This window comes from Micrasema longulum, unplaced genomic scaffold, assembly GCF_059751315.1.
Source record: "Micrasema longulum isolate JH-2025_06_02 unplaced genomic scaffold, ASM5975131v1 h1tg002063l, whole genome shotgun sequence".
Classification (NCBI taxonomy): Eukaryota; Metazoa; Arthropoda; class Insecta; order Trichoptera; family Brachycentridae; genus Micrasema; species Micrasema longulum.
In genome coordinates, this window is record NW_028279230.1 from 131,411 (window position 1) to 157,287 (window position 25,877).

Consider the following 25,877-nt stretch of genomic DNA (forward strand, 5'->3'; position numbering starts at 1 on the left):
TTGTGCTAATATTTACAAGTCAAATTGGCGTAGTCTTCCATCCAACTGTGTAAGAATTAAGCATACTCTGTATTTGTATTTATATCCTCGTCGCTTCTAGCTAATTGATATTTCGCGTATTGTGTTTTAACTCATACCGGACCATACAAGTCACATTTGGTTTCGTAATTTGATTGTTAAAACTTGAAACCCTATTGGCACTGTCCGCGTGACTCGCCGTATCAAAGGGGGATTGCGGAGTGGGGAGTTATTCGGCTCACAGTAGCTTCTGACGTCAATGGTCGACTCCTGCGAATGGCAGTATTCATTATATTCATTTGTCAACAGTACCAAATGGTTTCCTGATCTAGACCAGACCATGTAAGAGAAATATTGATCTTGGAGAGATATATTTGGCTCTCTCGTAACATTCATTTGAAATTTTCGCCTTTATCCGTACGTAAAAGTGCAAAGGACAGGCCCACCCAAAGAAGACCGTTGGATACAAGATATCAAAGAAAAGCTACGCAGTTCGGCCCTTTTCACAATTGCCACGCCAATCCACCCGGCCCGGTAATTTTACCGGGTACATTCTACAAACGCATACATAATGTGTCAGATTTTGTGGGGTGTACTCGGAAAAATTACCGGGCCGGGGGGATTGGCGTGGCATGTGTGAAAAGGGCCTTCCACTCGACGTTCGTCGCACGCTTCGGTGCTTCAAATTGACAAAAGATACGAGTATGTCGTATGATTATGCAGGGTGTCATTTGAACCCCGTCACATCCGAAACCACGATGATCAGTATGAGCGAGAAGACATATTGGCACATTAAAATATTTTTTTAGAACGAATAATTTATTTTTTTTAAATATCAAAAAAAAGCAAATGGTTGCTTACTTCTGCAGGGGTGAAACGAGGAGGAGAAAGGGGGAAGTCTTACACTGCGCCGCGGTCCCCTCACTTCTCCCCTGCAGAAGTAAGAAACCATTTGTTTGTTTAAATATTTTATTTTTAAATTTTACTTAGTTCTAAATATTTTTTAAAAATATGCTAATATGTCTTCTTGCACATACTGACCATCGTGGTTTTGGATGTGACAGGGTTTAAAGAACACCTTTATATAATATTTTTTTAATGTACAAATTGTATTAATATTATTTTTTATGTGTCAATGTGTTTTTTTTCTTTCTTAAAATGCCTAATAAAGATTATTATTATCATTATATCTGAAAACATTTCTCCACAATATCCATATTGATTTTGAAAATTCAATTAATTATTCTAAATATATTTTTATCGGTATTCGTAGTACGTAATATTTCCCTAAAAACAATCGAGATATGTTGCTGTGATTGGTGCACCAATGGGGTGCAATATGCATCATTCGGTGCGGATAAGGTAAAATGATGATGGTGATGATTATATATAGCATAGGTAGAGTAAAATTGAGTCGAGTCATCCGTTCGGATAATTTTTCTGCCCGTGTCGATTATTCGGCAATGCCGTATTTAAAACAACATATTGCCACTCTATGTAAAATTTACACAATATGTAACGAATGTCACAATTTGACTAAAGCTAGACTTAAGCATCAAATTGTCATCGGAAGGCTGACTCAATTTGATTCTACTTGTTTCGGCTTTTTCATGGAACAAATAACTACCTCATTTTTTCTACTCAGTGCTGCACCAAAATGTATAGTAGCGTGCGTCCCTTCATTTAAGCGACGCGACGCCGACGACTACGCTTACGCGACGATCAGACTATCGCCGAATGCGAAGCTCGCAGACTTTATCGGTGGCAGATAACCAATATCGTGATATCACGTTAGACTCATGTCGATACGATTTGTAAAGGTACTAGTATATACGACAAATAATGTTATACATATTGATATTATTTACTACTTTTATCAGGTTCCGAAATTGTACATACGTTTTTACTCTTGTGATCGTTTTTTTCTTGACGGTATAATTTTCGTGTGTTGTGAAAATCATAACTTATCTGGTTAAAATTTGCAATGTACAGGTACCTAGTTAGGCAGACTACACATAATCCAGATAAATCTTATTATTTTTGATAAGGCTTTCTTAATAGATTAAACTAAGCCAAATATTTTATTAACATTTTTTATGTATCGTATTATCAGCGCTATTTTTTAAAGTTTTGTATTTCTGAAATTACTCCGCTTTTGACGTGTCAAGTTCTCTTCCGTTTCTTCTCGGTCAGTTCTGCCGATTGGTCCGTTGACGGTAAGTGAACCGGAAATCTTCCACAACTCTTATCATTGATTGATTCACATGAACTAGTGACGTCGTTCGAAGTAGTTGGTTTTTTTAAATATTTTGTTCTTACATTTGCAAGAAACTTTGCTGTTTAATTTAATGTTCTAACTTTTACCGCGCGCAAGAAAACATTTTTTGTTTCCAATTTTCCGTGGGGCTTAAGTTTCTTATTGAAACATCCTGGCTTTGTCTTTCGACTTGAATTATGTACCGTTTGTCAGACTCAAAATAGATTATTAGAATATTTATGATTAAATGTGAATATTATTAATACACATTTCGTATAATACATTTTCCAATGCTAATTTTGGTACCTCTCTTGCTGATACTCGGATATTCTAGTCTTTTTCTCGAGTCACGTACATTTCGTATAGACTGTACACGGGGTCGAAAAACTTGTCGCTACTCACTGTCAAAATCTTTAAATAATTTAAAACTAAAAGTATATCCGTGATTTGGAGCGGCGTAAAATTAAATAAACTCAGCAATCGCATTTCAATCCGTGGGTAGTTTTTATTTTCAAACGGGCCTTCGTCGTGATCAGAGGCGGACCCCATGCGGTAAAATGCCATCGTCTGTGAAGCGAAAATGCTTTTTCCAGTCGACAGCGAAAACAGATCTGATATTTTAATCGTTAATTCAATCCAATTCATTAAAAGTATAAAATTATATTTGTTTTTAAGTACACGTTTCACAATTTTGACATGAAAAAAACACACTAACGAATTACACAGCAATTATTTATTTATTTAATAATTATGTATCTATGTTATCTGTCTCACACGAATGTTTGAATGTGTATTTGTTTTTTTTTTTTAGAATTGCTGATGGTAACGCAATATTTGTAGATATGATATGCGACTCGTAAGGGATTATCGAGTGGTGTTTTAACAATTAAGAATACGCTGATAAGTGCATTATTGGTTGACACCTAGTGACCTTTCTTCTGTGCAGTTTTAAATATTTTCGTTCCAAAATTTGACAACGAAAATTTAAATATTCGCATCACCCAAAAGTATCTAGTACCTAGTAAATTGTTATGTAAAGTTGCAAAAATATCGTTTTTATGTTAAAATTTTCTACGATAAAAGTAGGATATAGGAGTGGTCGAAACTCTATACTGTCAATGTCTTAAAGGCCGTTTGCACGTAGACAATACAGTATTTTTTTGTCACTGGACTCAACCATTGTCTACGTGTAAACAGCAATTCGTAGGACAAAAAATGTCCCGAGACATCGCCACCGAGCAGACGGCTACATTGTCCCCGCGTGAACACGTATGGAAGAGGCCTTGTGACAAAAGCGATTTGTTTGGCGTGAACGTGTCGCTCCCAAAAAAATTCTGCCGGAAATGGCAGAAAAACATTTTCATTATCTAGTTCGTCCTTTGACAATTCCAATATATTTTGTTGCAAAATATAAAAATTTTTCGTGAATTCGCTCGTAACAAACGCCGTCGTGTATTGATTTTCGCAGCGCTCACGTGTGAACTGCTTCCGAATTTTCCTCTTGTTCCAGCACTCTGTCCTCTGCGGTTAAAGCTGTTGATCGAGCTGGGACAAGACAATATTGCCGAATTTATTGTATTGTCCACATGTAAACGGCCCTTTAATGTTCGTGATGCCACCATCGAAGTATAACTTAGCGTCTACGAGTCTTGCACCACCGAGTATAAACGTGAATCAATATCGAAGCGACTGTTGAAATTTGCTTCTATTTATATACCGACCAAACTTTGCTCTAACTTTTCAGGTCGCTTTGAGGCGGAAGCTTGTTTATAGGGGAAATTCGTTAACACTCGATACAAATTCACTCGACATATAATTTACAATTGCCTTCCTAAAATATCCCTCTGTTTACCATTAATATCAACCTTCTATGTGTGCAGAGGTTTTTATCTTTTTTTTTTAAGACTCACATTTTTCGAAAAGGGGGGATTCATATTGTTCTTGATACATTTAGTTATATCTTCGTCGATTGGTTTGAACTCTTCAGAAGTGGCTATTTCGACACACGAGGACAAGGTGCGCTCCGGAAGACCAAAAGCAATTAAGGACGCTGATCTGATTTTAATTTTGTAAAAGGTCATCATCATTCCCTTTCCGCATCTAGTGATGCATAGGGCACTTCATTGGTACACCGATCCCATCATATCTTGATCATTTTTGTTGCATGAAATTTTAAAATAAATATTTCCTTTCAATCATGTCGGATATTGAACCCGAGACCTCTAGCGTGATAGACAAACGCGCTGACCGCTTATTAGATGAGGCGGACGAGTGGGTACTCGTATTCAATTATAAACAGCTTGTTTACCTTTATTTTTATACATGTTTTTTAAAAATACAAATTTAATAAATTTATATATATTTTAATGTTTCCCATTACGTAAAAATAAATTTTGTGTACATAATGGAGAGTGACGTCTTATAATAAGTGTTTGATTTTTTTTACACTTGTTGATAGTATAAAATATAAATTACAAAAAAATATGCCGTGTTTTTAATCAGTTCTATACAAAAAAGAAATATAACTTTATATTAATTACAATATTCGAGTTTGTCCAAATGTTTGTAGACAAAAGACTGGATTTCACCCCCTCGGTAGTCATTAAGATTAACAAATTCTTTAACTTGACTAAAATCAACAAATTGAAGAATTGAAGAAATATGGATGTTCAAACATAGGCAAAATGGTGAATGTTACACAGTGTGTAAAGTGGCCACTTAAACCAGCCATTGACAGGTCATAAGCCCTGTAAATGCCTAGACTTCCATATTCCCTTCTTTAAGGTATTCTCTCATTCCCTGTTGTAATTTGTTTATATTAACTTTTGACTTCTTTCTTAAATGTGGTGTATTCCTGACTGCACTTTTTATTTCCTTTGTTCATTTCATTGAAGAAAAATATTCCTCCGTAAGTATAATGATCTTGTGATGTAGTTGTTTTCAATTTTTACATACCCGTCACGGTTATATAATGAAAAACTTCGCTACTTATATTCTTCCTCTAAGATTCCCGTTTCGTCTCTGATTGGTTCTTGGTACTCGTCTAAATCGAGTGCAAGTTACATTACAAGTACGTATTATCAAATTACCACACCATTTCTCGATTGTGCATGCAAAATATGTCGTTATGGGCAAACCGCTAATTCCGTTATACTAATCCGCGATCATCTACACGCGTCGAACATGTCGCGCAACGGGACCGAATATCTGATCCACACGGTCAGAATGCATAGGACACTGCATGATAATGCATTAGACTCACAATTCATAGCAAAGTTAGTCATTTCGTACGCATTAAGAAGTCGACCAAACCGTGAATAATCGTCACGATCGTAGAACAACGACGCATGTGATTTTCTTTAACTTTACATGAGAGCGGTTTAGAATTTTATAAGCAAAAAAGCGTATCATTTGATACTTGGGTTGGGTTAGTTGTATATATTTTTATTTCACACCTGGAAGAATATGCAGCCTTTATTTAACCCTTTCAACATCAAGTGTAAAAGAAAGTCAGTGTCTCATTTTTCGCAAATCCGCCGTTGTTCTACGATCACTACAATATATTAAACTCTCGGGCCCTTTTCACACATGCCACGCCAATCCACCCAGCCCGGTGACTTTCCGGGTACACCCTACAATCGCAAACACAATGTGTCACCTTTTGTAGGATAGTACACCCGGAAAATTACCGGGCCGGGATTGGCGTGGTATGTGTGAAAAGGGCCTCAGAGCAAAAATTCGCTCTCGCTTATAGAGATACGCTTTCGCTCTATCGCATATATAATAATAGCGTTCCAAATTTTTTGTTAAGTTTTTGGTTCAATAACAAACGTACGGACGGCTTCGGTTTGCGCTTGCAATTCTCGACCCGAGTACCTACGGCCCGTTGTATTGCTGTAAATTGTAGCTTACTTCGCGGTTAATAATCCTAGAATGTGATAAGTAGTGTTATCATGATCGATAAGCCGGTGGCGTATTATTACTTTGAGATTTAACTATTTTCGTTATATTTTATCAGCCGAACAATGTTTTTTGTACAAATCTGCATATAAACGTTCTAAATTTAGATTTTAGTATGAAATGGACCATACAAAGTAATCAATTGGCCAATATAATAAAAATTATTTAAGGGCAATGTCGAATAATTGGCTAAGTTTTGAAAATAGTTTATTGTTTGTCGTTCAAAACACCATCAGTGATTATTTTATTTTTGTCTACACTCAATAGAAAGACTACGTTTATTACTAGCAATCTTGAGGTTTTTCGATAATATAATTGAAAGTGGAGTAGAAAATTAAAGATGAAGGATGTTATTAGTCATTATCACTTGCCTACCTGTCTTTTTAACGAGCACCTAATCAAAATGACATAGTGTCTTGGAGCAAGCAGTGTGTTTTTCGCGAGATCAATACACATTTCTCTCTTGCAAATAGATTTCTTTTTAGTTTTCGTTCGCACTCTTCGACAATTGTCGCATCACATTGGAGTGTCCGTCATTCGTGTCGATCGATCGGAACGTTGGCAGAGTGCGAATGCCACATGGACAACAATCCAGAATAACTCAATTTATTATTACACACTAGCTGCTATTAAACTGATGCATCTACGTTCAATGAAAAGTGTTTTAAGCATGAAAAATATGAATAGGCGGTTTTCGAATTTATTAACCAAACGTGCACCAGTCATTTTCTTGGGAAGGCTATTTCTTTGCTCCACAATTCTCTCCGGAAGCAACTTGGGGTTGGATATAAAGAAGGCAGGGGTGAATCGTCCTAATAAGCGATTATTTTATTATTTTTTTATTTTATTTCTTTTATTCGGGAAACATACAGTACGGTTACATAGTTTTATATTTTACACAGTTAGACTTAACTCTAATGGACCAGTGAAGTTTCCATACTGTATAATAATTATATGTAAGGTTATCAATGAAAGTACAAAAAAGAGAAGAAAAAAAAACATAAATGGAAATTGTTTAAAAATTAAAATTAAAGTAAAAAAAGTCTTTTAAAAGTTTGTATTTAACAGCTAACCATTATATTTGACTTTCGATAATATTTTTTTTATAGTAACTATGCTTGTGGGAAAATAAATTTAATAATTGTTATTAATTATTAATCACAACCACCGTTTATATTTTCCTACAAAAAATATTTATAAAGTGCGCCCAGCCCGTTCTCAGTGAACGATGAAACCAGCTGATTACCTCAGCTTATTACTCCATACAAAAAAGTACACTATATTTTACACCCAGTCGAATTTTTTAGTACTTAAACAAGCTTGCAGATTACAAATAATATTATTCGAAGATTCTCTATTTGGAAACTAGTATTTCGAACATTATTTCCGAAGGACTATTTTCCTTTGATACGATACCGTTGACATATTATGTATCACGTGGCGTTAAAAGTGGCCGTTTTTGGCATAATTCATTTTAACAGGAATCGACCAGTGCTCAGTGTTGACAATTCAATCATAATGGAAATATCTGCTGAATTTCACTGTAGTATTTTTTAATATATTTTTTTACAAGTGTTGTATTAAAATAGTGTAAAATAAAGCCACGCATATATTGAAGTTAATAATAATTGTTGTTTGAGTTGATTTTCACAGAACCACAGAAAAAGTAGCCATTTAGAATTATTTTACCCATATATTATGTACTTATATGTAGGTACAAATTAATGATCATTTTTTGTAGATTACCCTTTTAAAAAATCACCGCCCGCCACTGAAAGAAGGTAGTGTTTAATTTTAATTAATGATATCTGAGATGGCGGTGATTATTCATATCGAACATTGATTTTAACATTGGCACATTACATTGCTTTGTTAATATTTTAAATGTTATAATGAATTTGCATCTAAAATGTCCTTTAAAAAAATGTTTCTTTGATTTTTATATAATAATATTGCTGTGTTAGCACGTGTACGTATATTAAAATGTATGTATTTTCAAATATTTATGAAATTATATACTTCGTAATGTTGTGAGCTACTTTTGCTTAATTTTCCCTGACCTTACGCTGCCATTAGAGCCCCCGCATTCAACAAAATTCCCCGGCTCGAAATGCACTATGTAGATGTATATCGATGTGCCGAAAGCTCCCATCGATGAACTCGGTCCAGAGCAAACATCCTAATAGATAGGCTACGTGTAACTCTATTGCCGGGAGAAATGGGTTTCAAAGTTTACTCAATTCGGGTGAATTGCCGAAACTTTAAGACGGATGGATGCCTCGAAACAGTAAAGTTGACGCTCGCTCCATCACATGAATGGCATCTCTATCAGATTTGCCCTAAATAATGATTGGATTCCTTCTCGGATTCGTTGACAAATAGATCAATTGTAATGAACTCCGCCGATGATGAAAGAAAACTCAGGGATATAATAAATAATCGAAACACCAACTTTGTATGTTTCGATACTAAATAATTAATAAAATAAAATTACAAAAAGCAATTATTTTTTATTCAAAAAAATCGTTCAATAATTCGCACTGTTATTCACCACTTTCTTCAATAAAAAATATTACTTCATTATCAATACAACATTATCGGCGCTTTATTGGCTTGGTAAAATAAAATAAGTCATTACAGAACATTTGTAAACAATCAATACGGTCAATGGATGAAATTCCAAGCAGTGCCAATGTTTGTGGAAATATTTAGAAATAAAATTACTAAATAAGCTCACGTGGGTATATTAACTTACTCGTAGAAAATTACGGAAAATACTTTCCTACTCTAATTGAATGTTTTATTTGAAAGGTTGAAGTTAAAATTAAAATTTAATCAATGTCGAATATTATTTGAAATTCGACAGGAAATGTTGATTTTGATTGGCGTGTGGCATTCAACTGTACAACATTTCGATTTAAAGACAAACAAACAAACCATCGCACCGTTTCCCCGTAGGGGTAGGCAGAGAGGATAAAACGCCGAATATTCCTACTCTTGACGTATCCATCTTCAAGTATTTGATGGACTTGATCGTGCCATGTCTTTCTCGGTCTTCCTCGTTTTCTGCATCCATCGACATTCGCACCGTACACCTTTTAGCCGTTCTTTTGCTGTCCATTCGCTCTACATAACCAAACCAACGCAGCACCCCTTTCTTGATTCTGTCGGTAATGCATGTCTCAGCCTTAACACAGCTCACGGATCTCTACATTTGTGCACCTATCATACATCGTTTTACCACACATTCGCCTGAGGGATCGCATTTCGACAGTATTTAACCTACAATATATTTTTTATTATTTACAGAAAAACGTGTTTCATATTTACTAGGTTCTACGTTATTTTTTTTAATGGGCAGGCAGAGCAGCACATCATAACCTACATATTTGTAATTGTCAGTTATGATTATAAAATGATACGCGATTAGTATTACTTACATGTGGTTTATTTTCACTGAATTTACAATCAAGAGATTTAGAGATTAAACGTCACATATTAGTTCGGAGACTGTCGGCGTGGAAAAAAAAACTATCTCTCTTGTGTTCTTATTTTATGTTTTTGCAGCGACCTCTGCTGGCCGGCCTCGCATATTGTGCGATGTAATAAATGTGGTAAAATAAACCTTTAAAAATAAATGCTTAACTTATCGAGAATTGAACCTGGCACCTCATGTACGGCCGTCAAACGCTCTAACCGTTAAATTGTAATGGAAAAATCACTTAACAGATAAAGTGCATGATAGAAAAATGCGCTAATTACTATATCAAGCTGATGAAAATAATTTACTGTAAACAAATATTTTCAGCCAGCTGAGCGACAATCTTTAGTTACTTTTGTACCTACACTTACACTTGCCAATTGCGTATCTTGTAGAAGCGGATTTGCTTGGGACAAACCGCTTTTTGTAGCCGCGTGGCCGTTTTATGAAATTTGGTATTATGTTATCTGTTAAATTAAATACATTTTTTGTATCCTATACTGTATATTTTATCACTAATCTTTACAATAAGCTTTTTTTAATCTTATGCCCACGTAAACACCGTATTTTTATAAAACTTCTACATAAGTATATATTTTTATTATTATATGTATATATATTTTTTTTGTTTAAATTATTTACAATTTTCTTTTTAATTCAATCACTTTTCTTATATCCATATTTTTCTCTTTTTTACTGTGTAATGTTTCACTTTTTATTTTGCATAGCAGTATGCTTTTTATTAATTCTACGTGTATGCAAAAAAGCGTTGTTTATTTTTTAAATTAATCGAGTTGTGGTCCCGTGGCTAGGTTGCGGACTCGCGGATCAGAGGTCCGAGGTCTAACCCCACTCTACCCCAACTTGATTTCCATTTTCTAATAGTGAGTTATTTACAACTTGTTGAAAATGGTCACCAAAATTGAAATATTTGGGTAAATTATAAGAACGCAAATATTTCTTTTAAAAAAAAAAAAAATAATACCAAGTATGTTTGTACATACCTGTATATTTTTTATAAATGCCCCTTGGGCGAATTGTAAAATTAAATAAATAAAAAAATAAAATAAGTTTAACAAATTACAACAGAGATGCAGAGTACCTTAAATAAGGGAATATGGAAGTCTAGGCATTTACAGGGCTTATGACCTGTCATTGAATCTATGTTTGAACATCCTAATTTCTTCAATTCTTCCATTTGTTGATTTTAGTAAAGTTAAAGAGCTGAAACCTTTATTGTTGTGAAGAGATTCATCTCACTGAATTATTTCACATACTAGGCAACGCCTGAAAACAATTTTTCAATTTTCAAACTTCTTCTTGGACCAGTTGGTTTCATTACAATATTTGAGTTTGTCCAAATGTTCGTAGACAAAAGGCTGGATTTCACCCCCTCGGGAGTCATTAAGATTAACAAATTACAATAGGGATGGAGAGTACATATAAGGGAATATGGAAGTCTAGGCATTTACAGGGCTTATGACCTGTCATTGGCTGGTTTAAGTGGCCACTTTACACACTGTGTAATCCCACGGTGAAATCCAGTATTTTGTCTACGAACATTTGGACAAATTTAAATATTGTAATAAAATAAGTATGTGAACACGAAACTATTATTCAAAGAATTCGTAATTAAAATACACGGGTGTCATTAAAATAATTGTTATAATAATAATAATATGGATAATAATGGATTTGTTAAGCTTATTTTTAGAAGGTGCATTGTTTATTTTGTAATGTGTTTGTTTTTATACATGCATTCTTATGTAATAAACATTTTCAACATAGGTTTACCGTTAACTTCCGTATTAGTAGGATAAAAATCATTTCTCGCGCATAGAACGCACCCGAGAAAATGATCTAGAAATTTTCTTTTAAAATATCCCGGATACAATTCTACGGTAACAAACGAAAATTGTATTGTTTCTCGTTTTATTCGAACATTTCTTAAATCGACACGTCTTCACAATATTTTGATGGACAATTTTATTTTCTTCGATGTGTTCAATGGGCCTCCGACTACGCGCCTTGCTGCCAATCTACTCCCACCCCTGCCCGATTCTTTTCCCCGCCATCCTTCCATTTCTTACTTGCCCGGAGTTCAATGCCCTCGGATACCAACTATTGGTATGGACGAATCTCTGCAGATAAAGATAGAGCTGCGCCGTGTTGTAATACATAATTTCACATCACTGTACCGTATGCAACGTATCTCGATCATCTGTTACACGAAGATTAATCTTACGCTTCGGGTGCCAGTCCAGGAACAATAAATTGTTGCAGTGAACCGCCTATAAAATCATAATTCACGTCCGCTCTGCTGAGAATCGAACCCGGGACCCCATGAATGGTAGCGTACGCGCCAACCACTGCACCACGAGTCGTACTCATCACCACTCGATTTCCTTTTTTGGATTTTTATCTAGGAACAGTCGACTCGAAAACATTCGTCCAGGATTTTGATTCTATTTTACACGCAGAACTGATTCTTCATCCGCCGGGACACAATAATAATTTATACTTTTTTTTCATTAAAATTATTTATTGACAATTCTTGATGGAATTCCATTGTAATGATGTTATAACTTATATTTACATATAAGTTATTAATTTTAAAAATACTTGGTACACTTCCACTTATTTATTTTGACCAATTAGCGCTTTCACCCTCTAATGGGCATCTTCAGACTGGTGAATATTATACAGTGTAAGGATAATTTATATAAAACTAAATATTATCTTAAGTGTAGGTACATTTAAAAAATAAGTTGAAAAGGATACAAAACGCAATATTTCAATGGAACAGAGTGAGACAAATTATTGAAACATGTGTTGGCGGTGTACTTTAAGAGAATATTCTATTATATGAAAAATATTTATTGTTTTATTACAATGTACAGGGTCTAACTAAGGGAGCTAATAAGTACCTATGTACCAAGTATTTTTAAATTAATAACTTATATGTAAATATAAGTTATTACATAATTACAATAATTTATACGTTTGCAAAAAAAAAATACCTCGGTTCATTTTATTTCCACAAACATTTTATTTTCTTTACTTGTGATTTATGCATTTGATTTTAGTAAATATTAATTATATTATTGTTTATTCAGTTTAGCAGTCATTTTAATAATAAATTGATGTCATGAATCGGGGCTCATCCTTTTGCATTTCGTAAATACAAACTTTATCAATGTAATCTACGAATATTCGTATTTGTTGTTTGTATTTTGAATTAAAACTTACAATTTTATACACTAGGTAGCTAAACTCGTCAATCTAAAATGTACCTTAATTCCCCTTTTCCAATCATCAACTTTGTCGATTTAAAAAAACCGTTTTCAAGTAGACAAAGTACCAATTATTGAAGCTGGTAATTTTACGTTGGTTTAAAGTTACCGTTATCTAAAAATAAATTTTGCGTAAAAATTAATCTCAGTTATTTCCATAAAGCCCTGATGATTGCCTATAGTAATACTCGTATCTCGTTAAAAACGTCTAGAATTTTTGCCGCCTTATTAATTTTGCGGGAAAAAATACGCCGGGTTCGTTTTTTTTACGCAGTCGCGATAAAAACAGCAGCTCATTTTGCGCTAGAGGAGGTGGGAGCACATATCGAGCCGTGATCGCCAAAATATCGTATCCGACAAAAACAATAGTTCACAGGAGAATATTTTTTCCTATCAACTGTTTCGTATATTTATTCTATTTATATCGATATATTAAATATTCGAAACAAAATTTGGTTATCAAAGTATATTCCATATTAATTAAGAAAATATGTTCTCCCGTAAAATATTGTTTTTGTCGGTTACGATGTTTTGGCGATCATGACTCGGTATTGCGAAAATTCCAGGGGAGGATTCGCATTTTCGTGATTATGGCGGACCATTTGCCGCTCGCGAATGTTCTGGAGTGTATTAGAATAATGTCCGCACATTCGTCGCGCCCTTTTCTCGAATTTCGACCCGCGAGCCTCGAGGCGAACAACTGCGATTTTTCATGTTACAGTTTGAAAATAAAACAAATTACCACCAATCTGACGATGTCATGATAGCGATAAAACGGGTGAAAAATTCTGGATTTTGATTTAACCGGTCATTTACTTTTTTTTTTTTTTTTAATGTTTAGTTTTTAAAAATAAAATTTCCTTTTTTTAATTTTACCTCGCTCATCTCTTTATTGAGGAAGTTAATTTTTTTTATTTGTTAGACCAAGCCAAAAAAAAAAAAAAAAATATCGTATATTCATCGCTTATTACTCTGAAGAATGTACTAATTTGTCAAATAAATAAATAAAAGTGTACTATGTATTTTTTATTTACTTTATAAGTTTACGTTATTTATTGTTTTGTCATTTACTTTGTTAAATAATATTTTAAATATAAAATACATTAAATACTTTGTATTTTTACGCCACACAATATTAGTTAGAACACACATGTTAATGGTATTTAGAAATACCCATCATCAGGTTTTAATATCAGGCGGCCTCCGTGGTGTAGTGGTCAAGGCGCTTGACTCGCGCGCGGTAGGTTCCGGGTTCGATTCCCAATGAGAACACACAAATAAATGAATGTGATTTTTCTCAAGCCTGAGTGTTCTGTGATGTAATTCACCACTGTAATTGGGCCTCCTGGCCTGTTATTGTGAGAAAAAATAAAATATATATATAAATAAACAAGTTAACATTCATATTCAGAATTAATATTATTATACTCATAAATAATATAAACTCATGTGTGGCGTAAAAATAAAAGCTGTATTTATTTTTATTTACTTATAATTTGTATGAAAATAACAGTTTACATGTATTTTATATCTTATGCATTATAAATGAATATCATCATATTGTCAATAATAAATATAAATCTAATTCAAGTATTTTTTGTTATAATTCTCTATTTAGTCTTACTCAATTTTAATCTCAAAATAAATTACTGCCAATGCAGATAACAACTGGAATATTTTTTATCCAAATGCAATCAAGCATGACACAATCCACTTCATTATTATTTATTGCTTATTTTTATTGTTTTATCAGACAATTCCTTTGTGTTTTTTGTGAACATTAATTGTTAAAAATGTACTATCTCTTCTCATTGGCTGAGTGTCTTTCCAGACACTATCTTATTATTTTGTAGCGGTTAAATCTAGTTATGTCGGCCCACATCTCGATAAATTAATATTGTGGACGAAGTATCTATCCTACACTGCGCTAAGGATGTGACGAGTGACAATCTTCTTACCAACATTATAAATTTATTCAGTACTTTGGCAAATACTAAAAATTACCCACCCTTGTTTATATTTACATTTATTTTGTACATTTAAAATTAAAACAGATTTATGGCAGTGGTTTCATGGAGTTAGAATATATTACATCTACAGGGTGTTCTTTAAACCCTGTTACATCCGAAACCACGATGATCAGTATGGGCAAGAAGACATATTAGCATATTTAAATAAATATTCAGAACAAAGATTTTTTTAAAACAAATGGTTGCTTACTTCTGTAGGGGAGAAGCGAGGGGGGCGAGGCCGCGCGGTCCGTGGTGTATCAGACTCCCCCCTCCCCCTCCTCTTTTCTCCCCTGCAGAAGTAAGCAACCATTTGCTTTTTTAAATATTTTATTTTAAAAATTTTATTCGTTCTAAAAATGTATTTTAATGTGCCAATATGTCTTCTTGCTCATACTGATCATCGTGGTTTCGGATGTGACAGGGTTTAATGAACACTCTGTATATTAACAAATATAAAAATTTCTTTTTATTTATCAATTTATTATTGACCCTCTTTGTATTTTTGAAAATATATTGCATTGTATTGATTTACCCAAATATTAAATTTTTTACACTTTTTATCCAATTTATGTAATTTTCAAGTTAATTTATCATGTGATTTCTCCCTCCAGTGGATCGCTTCAGAGTGGTCAAATTAAGATTTTTAGTCAAATTTACAACTTTTTGACACACTGATTAAATTAAAAGCTTATTTAAAAATTACTGATCACATTGAGTTATCATGATAACTTTAGGAGCGTATTTCAAGCTTTTTAAAAAAATCTAAGTACTTTGTTTTGGTTTGATAAAATATATTTTACACCGAATTTTACCAATTTAACGAACACTTAATTTTTTTTATAGCTTTTACTACATTATATATCTGTCTTCTTCCAGTGGACGAGAAGATCTTCTGCTGCCACGGGGGACTGAGCCCCGATCTCCAGTCCATGGAGCAGATCCGGCGTATCATGAGACCCACAGATGTACCGGACCAGGGGCTGCTGTGTGACCTGCTCTGGTCGGACCCTGACAAGGATACCACAGGATGGGGAGAGAATGACCGCGGTGTTAGCTTCACATTCGGCATTGAGGTAATTAACTAAATCGATGCTTAGTTTTTCTTTATTTATTTACATATTTACTAAGGACCGATTTTAATACAATTTGAACAGGAAAAAAATGCAAAGAATTTAATTTTTTTACAGTATATTTCCAAAATATTGATTAAAATATAAACATAACTGTAACGTATGTGTTACCACGATTTTGCCCTGGTTCGTCACCCGCATCTGCCGCAGTCAGACTTCCCGGCATAAACGAGAAGCCACCTTCTCAGACAGAGTCAATGACAAAGTCAGAAGGTAGGGGGACGACTTCGCCGACCGTGAGTCAACCTCAATAGCCCTGAAATGGACTTTCCAGCCGGTCCAAGTGGTGTAGAGAGGCGAAGGCAGTAAGCTGGCAAGGCGGACTGAAAAGCGGGAGAACACAGGACGGAAAAACTGAGTAAAACACTTGTTCACGGTTCAGAGTTAGGAACTCAACTGATTTATTATCCTACATTACACGGCTTACAAAGCTGCGCGCGTCAAGCTCTTCGGGGCTAGCCGTAATGCTGCGCCGGCTGGCCTAGAGTGGCGGGGGTAGCTGTACCCCCACCACTCGTAGTAAACTGCCGGCTGCAGGTTTAGCAAATAGTGGCACACCCAGCCGTGCGGGTCATTTCACCAATAGCTGTGACACGCGCAACATGCAATACAATACAACAATCCTTTTTAGGACTTTACAAACATTATAAAACATATTTAATGTATTATTTATGATGTTATTCTCTGGCTATATTGCCCCCGGTATGGCTGAGGCCAGGCTCGAAAGCAAACCGTTTGTCTTTATTGAGAGCCCAGCACTCAGCCAACAACTATTGTCAGGGACTTAACTATGTTTAAGCATTCATTTATAATTCTATTTACATTTAGCCAGTAATCTAATCTGAACAATTACAAACATAAAAGTTGGTTCTTTTAGAATGTGCTAAGCCATGTTAGATGGAGACTAAGCTAACAAGGGGACCCTCCATATGTTAAAATGCCATAGTGTCATGTAGATTCTCTGGAATAAATATTTACGAGGTGTAATAAAAAACATACATCGATTAGAGCCTATGTTTTTCTAGATTGATACACGTTTTTAAAATTAATCTGTCAATTTTTAGCCATTTCGGACGCGTATTTGGATTTTGACAGACAAACCAGTAAGATGTGTTGTGGTGTGATCGATATATTTCAAGATTATTCCAGAGCGAAAATGGCAGACAATCCACTCCCACCTTGCATCTGGTTTGCGACTTTTTGCTTAAAAACCAGACCGCATTGATGCTTCAGCTACCGTATTTAAAAGATGACATTTCATGATCATAGATGAGATTAAGACCTAATCGCTAATGGAACTGAAAAAAGTGCATTCTAGAGTGTTTCGTAGTTTGGAAAAAACGCTAGCGCAAGTGTATTATGTATCCAATAGTTATTATTTTTAAGGGGACAGTATTAATTACTGAGGAATAAATTTATGAATAAATAATAATACGATGTCTCATAGGAACATTGTGACTTTGATGCAATCAGAGGATTTTTATATAAATGAATATTTTTTAAGCTTTTGCTGGTTTAAGTTGTGCTGGCCTCGTTTTGGCTAAAAAAGAGGATTAAAATTCTGTCCCTATATAGTTTACTCGATACTTTAAATGTAGGCACCAAAGGAACTCTTTTGCCTCTGTAAATCAACTTTCCCTTTGTGTTAAAACTACGTTTCGATTAATAAAATAATTATATTTGTAGATTGTGGCTAAGTTCCTGAATAAGCACGACTTTGACCTGATCTGCCGGGCGCATCAAGTGGTTGAGGATGGCTACGAGTTCTTCGCCAAGAGACAACTTGTAACACTGTTCTCCGCTCCCAACTATTGCGGAGAATTCGACAATGCAGGTAATGGGAACAGATGCTTTTTGTTATTTATTAGGAATTACCGCTTCCAGTATTAGCTTTAATTTGCTGATACACGGCTTATTGCTTTCTCCGTAATTTGACGCCGGTAAGCTAAGCACTTTCACCCTTTAATGAATAAGTGGATGTGTATCAAGTATTTTTTATTTGTAACTTATATCTAAATATAAGTAATTACATCATTACAATGGAATTCCACCAAGAATTGCCAATAAATAATTTTAATCAAATAATGTGTTGACCTTTTTTTACTAAGAAGTCATTTTATTATTTTTATGTATTACCTACCAATTACTAGTGAGTCTATAAATAGACTGATGTCCATGTTCAGAATCAATTACCGTATATTCCGAGACAGAAAGTACATTCTAATCTCATAAGTAGAAGATAACTTCAAGATTAGGACAGTAGAATGTACTTTTAGATAACACAGAGGGCATGGAGACCCGATTAAGTGGGGACGAATTTCCTATTATATAACAGTCAGATAGTCCAGTTCCTCACTGTGTGTTCTGCATTCCAGGTGCGATGATGTCAGTGGACGACACGTTGATGTGCTCCTTCCAGATCCTGAAGCCGGCGGACAAGCGACACCTGGCGTACACGCAGAACAGCGCTAACCGCCCTGTCACCCCCCCCAGGGGAGTCACTAACAAGACCAAGAAAATGTAAGACCACCCCCCACATCTCTACATACATATTGGGAAAATACACCTACGTTTTTTATTTGATCAAAATATGAATGGAGCCATATTTGTTTGCACCACAACAGTCCAAGAGACCCAATTACATTGGTGGATTTCAGCACGAACTCCCAGGCTTGAGAAAATAGAAAAATAATATTAAATTCAATAATAGTTTGAGTTAGTCCAAATTTTTGTAGACAAGGACTGGATTCAATTCCCTGGGGAGCTGTTTATATTAACATATTACAACAGAGATGAAGAACATTTAAGAGATTTCACAGTGTGTAAAGTTGCCACTTAAACCAGCCATTGACAGGTCATAAGCCCTGTAGATGCCTGGACTTCTATATTACCTTCTCTTCAACATTTAAGAGAATGTAATATAGAAGTCTAGGCATCTACAGGGCATCTGTAGGTGAAATAATTCAATTAGATGAATCTCACCCGCATAAATAAAGGTTTCAGTTCTTTAACTTCACAAACATCAACAGATTAAAGATTTGAAGGAATACAGATGTTCAAATATGGGCAGAATGTTGAATGTTACACAGTGTGTAAAGTGGCCACTTAAACCAGCCATTGACAGGTCATAAGTCGAATGTCCATATTTATTTTTCGTGATATATTTTTATTCGAATATTAAAAGTCTAAATTTTGTCTTCTAATTTTTATCAAATTATTAAGATTAATTATTTTTTGAAAACATTTAAACATTTAATTTTAACATTATAACATTTAAAACAACAAATTAAGGTGATGAAATTCAAATTGTAGTTTATTGAATCGAATGTAGCTTCTTATGTTCTCATTAGAACTGATTAATGCAGAAAAAATATTTGTATGTTTAATGGACTAATTCAATGTTTTTTTTTTCCTTTAGTTTCAAGATACTGTAAAGATTTCATATAAAGATTCCATATAAAACAGATGTTATTCAACATGAAAAAAAACTGTAATTTCTTTACAATTGTTATGTGTTATCAAATTGATATAAAAATGTCATTTATCTCATTATGTCTCAACTGTATTTTTTTTCTTGTTTCAGTTGAGGGCCCTACGGGGCCGTTTCCTCCCTCCACCCCTCCTCCCCACCTGCCCGCACCGCAACAAGATGGCCGAAATTGTACAAACTACGCAAATTTGGTCTCACAAACCTCTTGTCGCTTTTATCAAAAAAGTCCAAAAAATGAGCTCTCACTCTGCACTGCGCGGATGACACATTTACACTTGTTAATTTACTGAACAGAATCCATTCAACTATAAACATTGGATTGATTACGCCTTTTTTGTTTTTACTTCTCCCAGATTTGAACAATTTTTCGAGTATTATTCCTCTAGTTTGTAATTTTAGAGAAGAATAAAAAAATATTTAATTTGTTAAGAATTAAATCGTAAGAACCGTCTTGGATTTTAATTTCAATATTATTTACATAACTCACGTTAGATTACATATAAATCTCGGACAAATGAGGGGGTTGAAAGCACTGTCCATTATCCGTGTTTTTGGAAAAACTAACAATACCAGTCGCAAAACGACTATTTCTTTTATGTTCAACTTGTGCGTGGTATAATCACGCAATGTCACGAGTTGCACATTGAACTCAAAATGAACACTCTTGTCGCTGCTGGCTTGCGTGGGTTTTCCTAAAAGCATTGATCGCGGACAGCGGTGTTTTTACTTTTAACCCCCTCAAATATGATAAAACTGTATCTTTGTATAGTCTGTCCAAAACTATATGTGTAAAATAAAGTACATAGATCGTGTCATAGATGCATTTGCGATATCTTTTAAATATTGTATAATAATTAAGAAAATATCAACACATCATTCGTGTATATTTTTTCGTAGACCATTCTAAATGCGGGTCATATATAAATAACTAATAAATGTAATTCGTGAATGTTGCGAAGCAATCCTGTCCGCATTGATTAAATAATTAAACGTCCGTTTAATTTTCCATATTATCGTTTGCTAGTCAAACAGAAATGTGACATTATGTTGTGATTGTATCAACACGCTTTGTAAATCTGCATTTTCGCTCGCTTTGGTTTGTGTTAAGATATAATCAAACTTATCGCAATAAAAAAAACTAAATTTGTATTTGTAGTAGTGAAACACCAACAATTAAAGTTCTACATGAGTCAATCATTTTAATATGTAGGATTTTCCCGTTGTTTTTGGAGGTGTTTTACTCTATTTGTGTATATGCTGTATGACCATCAGTTATAAAATCCATTTAAATTAACTATTGTTTTAAAAATATATGTTTTATTGGAAAAACATGCTTTTTGATACAACAGATTCGGTACGTATTCATTTCAACATTATTTGTTATCTGAATGCCTAAATTGACTCTAGCTCATTTATTTTTGCTTCAAAACTGTTCCAACACGTTTATGGTTATGCCAGCAATAGCAGGCAATAGCCATCTAAATCATGTCTCATTTAGGAAATAACAGCTATAGCTGTCAGAAGAAAAGATTACCATAGCCTATGAGAAACAGAAGTATTTATACGATAGGAGATATCGTGTCCCTATAAAAAACAGTTGGCAACAAAAATGTCCAAATATGGTGGTCAAAAAAGATTTACTTCAAACCGTTAACTACCAAGTCCAATCGGAAGTGAAATATTTCGAAAAATAAGAAAGCTTTGAGATCCTCTGAGAAAACAGTCCGCAAAGGAGTTGAAAATAATGTCGTATTTTTTTGTGCGCGGTGTCAGTTCCATTGATCATGTTTTACCCTTTATAACCTTTTTTCTGGCATTCATTTATGTGCGTGATTCGTCTAGTTCTGTGGTTGCGTCGGGCGTAATGGGGGAGTATATAGTTAAGGTTAGGTAAAGAAAGAAGAGTGTTAGCGACTACTGGTTCAAGAACGCCAGTGAAGATATAATATGTTGAGTTATTTTTGTTGACTTAATGATGCTCGAATGGGTGAATGTTTCTTTCTTATAGTTTCCTGGTGGAAGCCATGAAACGCTTCGCGGTTAAATCATCACGATGATGATTCTCTTTGATTCAATTCGATAATTATTTAGCCACTGATCACTTCGCCATAGTGTATGCAAACACTCAAATGTATCGTTTATCACTATCCGCCTAAAATCCCACGCAACGGGAATTATTCCAAACATAAAAGTAATGCCAAAACAAAACATATTTCCTTCCTTAACAGAATCAAACGATTTTTTATATATTGGCTCTAATTTATTAGTATTTAAAATGAAGAGAATAATTTTTTATCTGTTATAGTCATTAACGTGTAAAGTTTTCAATCTTTCTCGTTGCGTAGGAAATTATGTGCTTTATATTACCTTAGATATAAGATCTACATTTGAAATTTTCATTCATCTGGTATCATGATTAAATTATATACGTATTTCATTGTAAAAAGTCACATTGTCAAATAAGTCACCATTCCCCTAATTTTTCTTTTAGATCTGTATCTTAGATGATGTAATATTGTGTAATAAACTCATAGAATGGACTTTCTTCTCCCAGATGTGTTTTTAACGCTCTCGGGTCATAAAACATATTAATGGCTTGAAACAAATCTCATGTTGATAAAAACGTTGCAACTTATAAAAAGGAGAGTGACATAATTTAAAAGAGACATTTCAAGTTTGTGCTTGTCAAAAAGGACATTTAACAGCCAGAATGACACAAAATTTTAAATAATGGTATGAACAAGTAAAAACTACCGACATAATAACTTAAAATAACTTTTTTCTATTAAATCATTATAAAATATTTTGTCCGAAATAATGTGCTGTTCTGTAGAAAATATATTAAATACCGATCTTCAATTTTTAGTCAGTTCAGACAAGTCGGCCTAGTGGTGTAATGGTCAGCGCGTTTGCCCGCCATGCAAGAGGGTCTCAGGTTAAATTCTTGACATGGTTGATGTGAAATATTTATTTAAAACGGTGTTTTAATATTTCATAGTCCCTGAAGTTCATAGTCTATTCATAGTCCATAGGCACCTGAAGCGTAAGACTGATCATCTTTCCTCTATGTAACAAAAATGATCAATCTACGCTGCGATTGGTGTACCAAGGCAGTGCCCTATGCACCATTAGGTATGGAAAGGGAATGAAGAAATGAAAGACAAGTCTGAACTTTTCTCTCTTTTATTAGTTAAACTTTTTCATTAACATGGTGATGTATTATATAAACTACACTTATGGTTTCTTGCGACAATGTCGCTGAAATGAATCATTTAAAATATGAAATGATACATTTATGGGGTTGCCAATTTGATAAATTGAATTTTCTGCTTTTGAAATTGATAAATCGTGTGTAAATTATTTATAATATCAATAAATGAATTTTGAAAATAAATGTTATTTTACTTATTTATTTTTCTTACAGTAGTTTTTTTTGCCTTTTTAAAATGGCTCATTTTTATTTCACTTGGCAACCCCACGGAAATTGTATTGTAGAATGTAATTTTCTCCAATTGATCAATTTGGTTACACGCGAGACAAGAATAATAAATTGCTTTGAAAATTATTATTATCGAATTTAAGCATGGCGCGCGTCATGTAATTACAAAATAAATTAAAGGGAATTCATGTTCAAAGCGTTAACAGTGTCCGCTGATAAAACGATCCATCAAAGGAAGTAATTAGGAACATGTCAAGTTGTGACATATATTTATATTAGTAATTGTGCATATAACTAAGCAGCATTTTCCACCTGAATGAGTGATAAAATGATGAATGAAACTGATGTTTTGGCTTAATGGATGAAGCCTTGGTGTTCAATATTGCCAATGGGAAGAAAATGTAATCGGTCCTTCGTCAAAACAGATAACAATTTGTATTTATTATCGACTTATTGTTTCGTAAGAATATAATCTATATTACTATTCAGTAAAGACTTATATGTTGTATGTTCTTTTTGTATTAAAAAGGAATGTATAACAATATCAAATGTTTTATTTTATTTCCCACAAACACAATGAAAATCTTACTCGTAGCGCAGGAAATCAACAGGTGAAGAAATACACGTGCAGAATTGAAAATGTTACACAGCGTGTAAAGTGATCGCTTGCACCAGCCAATGGCAAGTCTGGCTTCCAGATCCTCAAGAAAAAAATCTTCGTCTCCAAGAAGTCGCTATGTATGGCAGAGATATTGTACAAGCAAAGAACCCTTAATTTCTTGTATTATTGAGAGAGTAGCACTTGTCCAGGATTCTGGTTCTATTTCACACAGAACTGTGTTCTTCATCCGCCTGAATGCAAGACATCCTAAAAAAAGAAATATATTGGAGAAAAGTCTGCCAGTAGTAGTTGGCGTGTTGTTTTCACTGAAGCAAAACCTAGCACAAGTGTAAGACTGATCAGCTTACCTTAATGTAACGGATGATTGAGATACATTTCATCTGATGTACCAGTGCGGTGCCTAATGCACCATTAGGTCCGGATAAAGGTATGGACATGACATGGAGAACTTTCGTCAACTTAGTGTTTTTTGTGCTACTATAGTATAAAGTTAGGTAAGTTTGAGGAGTGAGTTATCCTTTTCAAATACCTGCTATCTCCATACGCAAACATTTCAAATGGGTTTTATGTTTTTAAATTACTGGTTGACAGCGACTGGTTTATTTCAAACTCTAATCAGATCATCATTATTTGCTAGAAAGCGATATTTTTTTTTAACATTCAGTAATAAATCCTCATTTTCCATAAAGTTTAATGAAATATCTAATTTTGATGGCTGACCAAAAAAAATTGTAAACTTAATGTTATATTCTCAAAATCTGTCTGAATAGCCATTTTTTATGTAGGTGCTATTTATTTTTAAATGTAAAAAACTGTGAACAACTCGACCTAATTTGTATTTTTTTTCAACGGACTGTTCTTAGCAAAATCATTAGCTTAGTGGTGTTACCCGGATACTGAGGTGTTACCCCGTAAAATATGATTTAATTTCATTGGTATCAATCCATTTTAATTCACTACAGTACCTTTACACATTTGTATCTACTTCTTAACTTGATTTAGCCTTAAAAATCAGTGTTTTTTCTAAAATTGTATTTTTTAAATCCCAGTAATTCCCAATCAAAAGTAACTAATAATAATAATTTTTGGATAATTTATATAGCGCCATTTTTGTGAAAATCACCTCAAGGGTGCTGAAATGGCTGGATGAACTGGCTGACTTCTGGAAAGATTTATTTAAATTCAGTATTTTAGATGCACAGGCAACACAATTTTTTTTAATGTGCCTCTAAAGGCACAATTTTTAAATGCTCAAACAATCTGTAAGGTAGTATGGGGACTTTATGAGACGTGATTGGGGAGAATCTCTATGACTTTTGAAATAATTAAATATATCACGCCCAGCCTTCTTACAGATTTGACTTGGAACATAGTTCCTCACTCCAACTCTGGCTTAAAATTTGAAAATAAGTTCAAAATTATAATAATAAAAATACATATATAGTTTTATTCCACTTTTATTTATAATTTTTTACCAGTGATCGACATCGTCAGACTGGTTGGAAACGACGTCAGTCTCTAAGAAACCCGGTCACTGGTAAAAATTTATAAATAAAAGTGGAATAAAACTATACACGTATTTTTATTATTAGAATTAAAATGCAGTTCCACCAAGAAATGTCAGTAGAAAAACTCAAACTATTAAAAAATGTTCCAAATTGCTAAAAAATCATTAGGTTAATGTCTATAAGTTCTCAACGTGTAGATATGTTTTGGACAAAAGGTGAAAAAATAAAAGTATACATTTTAAAGCATTGTTTTAGGACGATTTGTTGTTATGAATGCTTTATTCTAAACTAAAATATATGAAAAATAGTGATATTCAAACTTAATTTCATGACTCAGCTCCTATTATTATAAGATCATAAAAATGTATAAATTTATAAAAGTTTGAGAATCTTTATTTGTGACACGGGAGGGCCCAAATTAAACCATCTGAAACACTGCCTCTCATATTAAAATTATTATAATATTACTAAAACATCGAGAACAGTGTTACTTAACTTACGTTTATTCATAAACAAATAACACACAAAATGGTAAAAATATCAAACCTTACACAAACGTTTAGCAAAAATGTAAAAAATAAAATCACAAATTTTGAGTGAGATTGTTGCGTCCTATTCAACGTTACATTTTTTTTAAATCAACGCAATTTATTGCGTCTCAAAATGG

General features: G+C 33.8%; 1 protein-coding gene across 2 annotated transcripts in view; it reads left to right on the forward strand.

Moving 5' to 3' along the window:
- Window positions 1-23,624, forward strand: part of LOC148273139 (serine/threonine-protein phosphatase alpha-2 isoform) — an 88,224-nt gene extending 64,600 nt beyond the window's left edge. Inside the window, exons 5-8 of one of the 2 annotated variants that reach the window (XR_015824682.1) lie at window positions 15,898-16,094; window positions 17,838-17,985; window positions 18,527-18,994; window positions 19,084-19,970. Coding sequence is in view for 1 of the 2 variants with exons in the window: in XM_088239079.1 (XP_088095205.1) it covers window positions 15,898-16,094; window positions 17,838-17,985; window positions 18,527-18,671; window positions 19,735-19,738 (494 nt within the window). In the remaining variant the exon portion in view is untranslated. Of the gene's footprint in view, window positions 1-15,897; window positions 16,095-17,837; window positions 17,986-18,526; window positions 18,995-19,083 lie in introns of both variants that reach the window. The other variant, XM_088239079.1, reaches the window with a different exon arrangement.
- The last annotated feature ends 2,253 nt before the right edge of the window (window positions 23,625-25,877 follow it).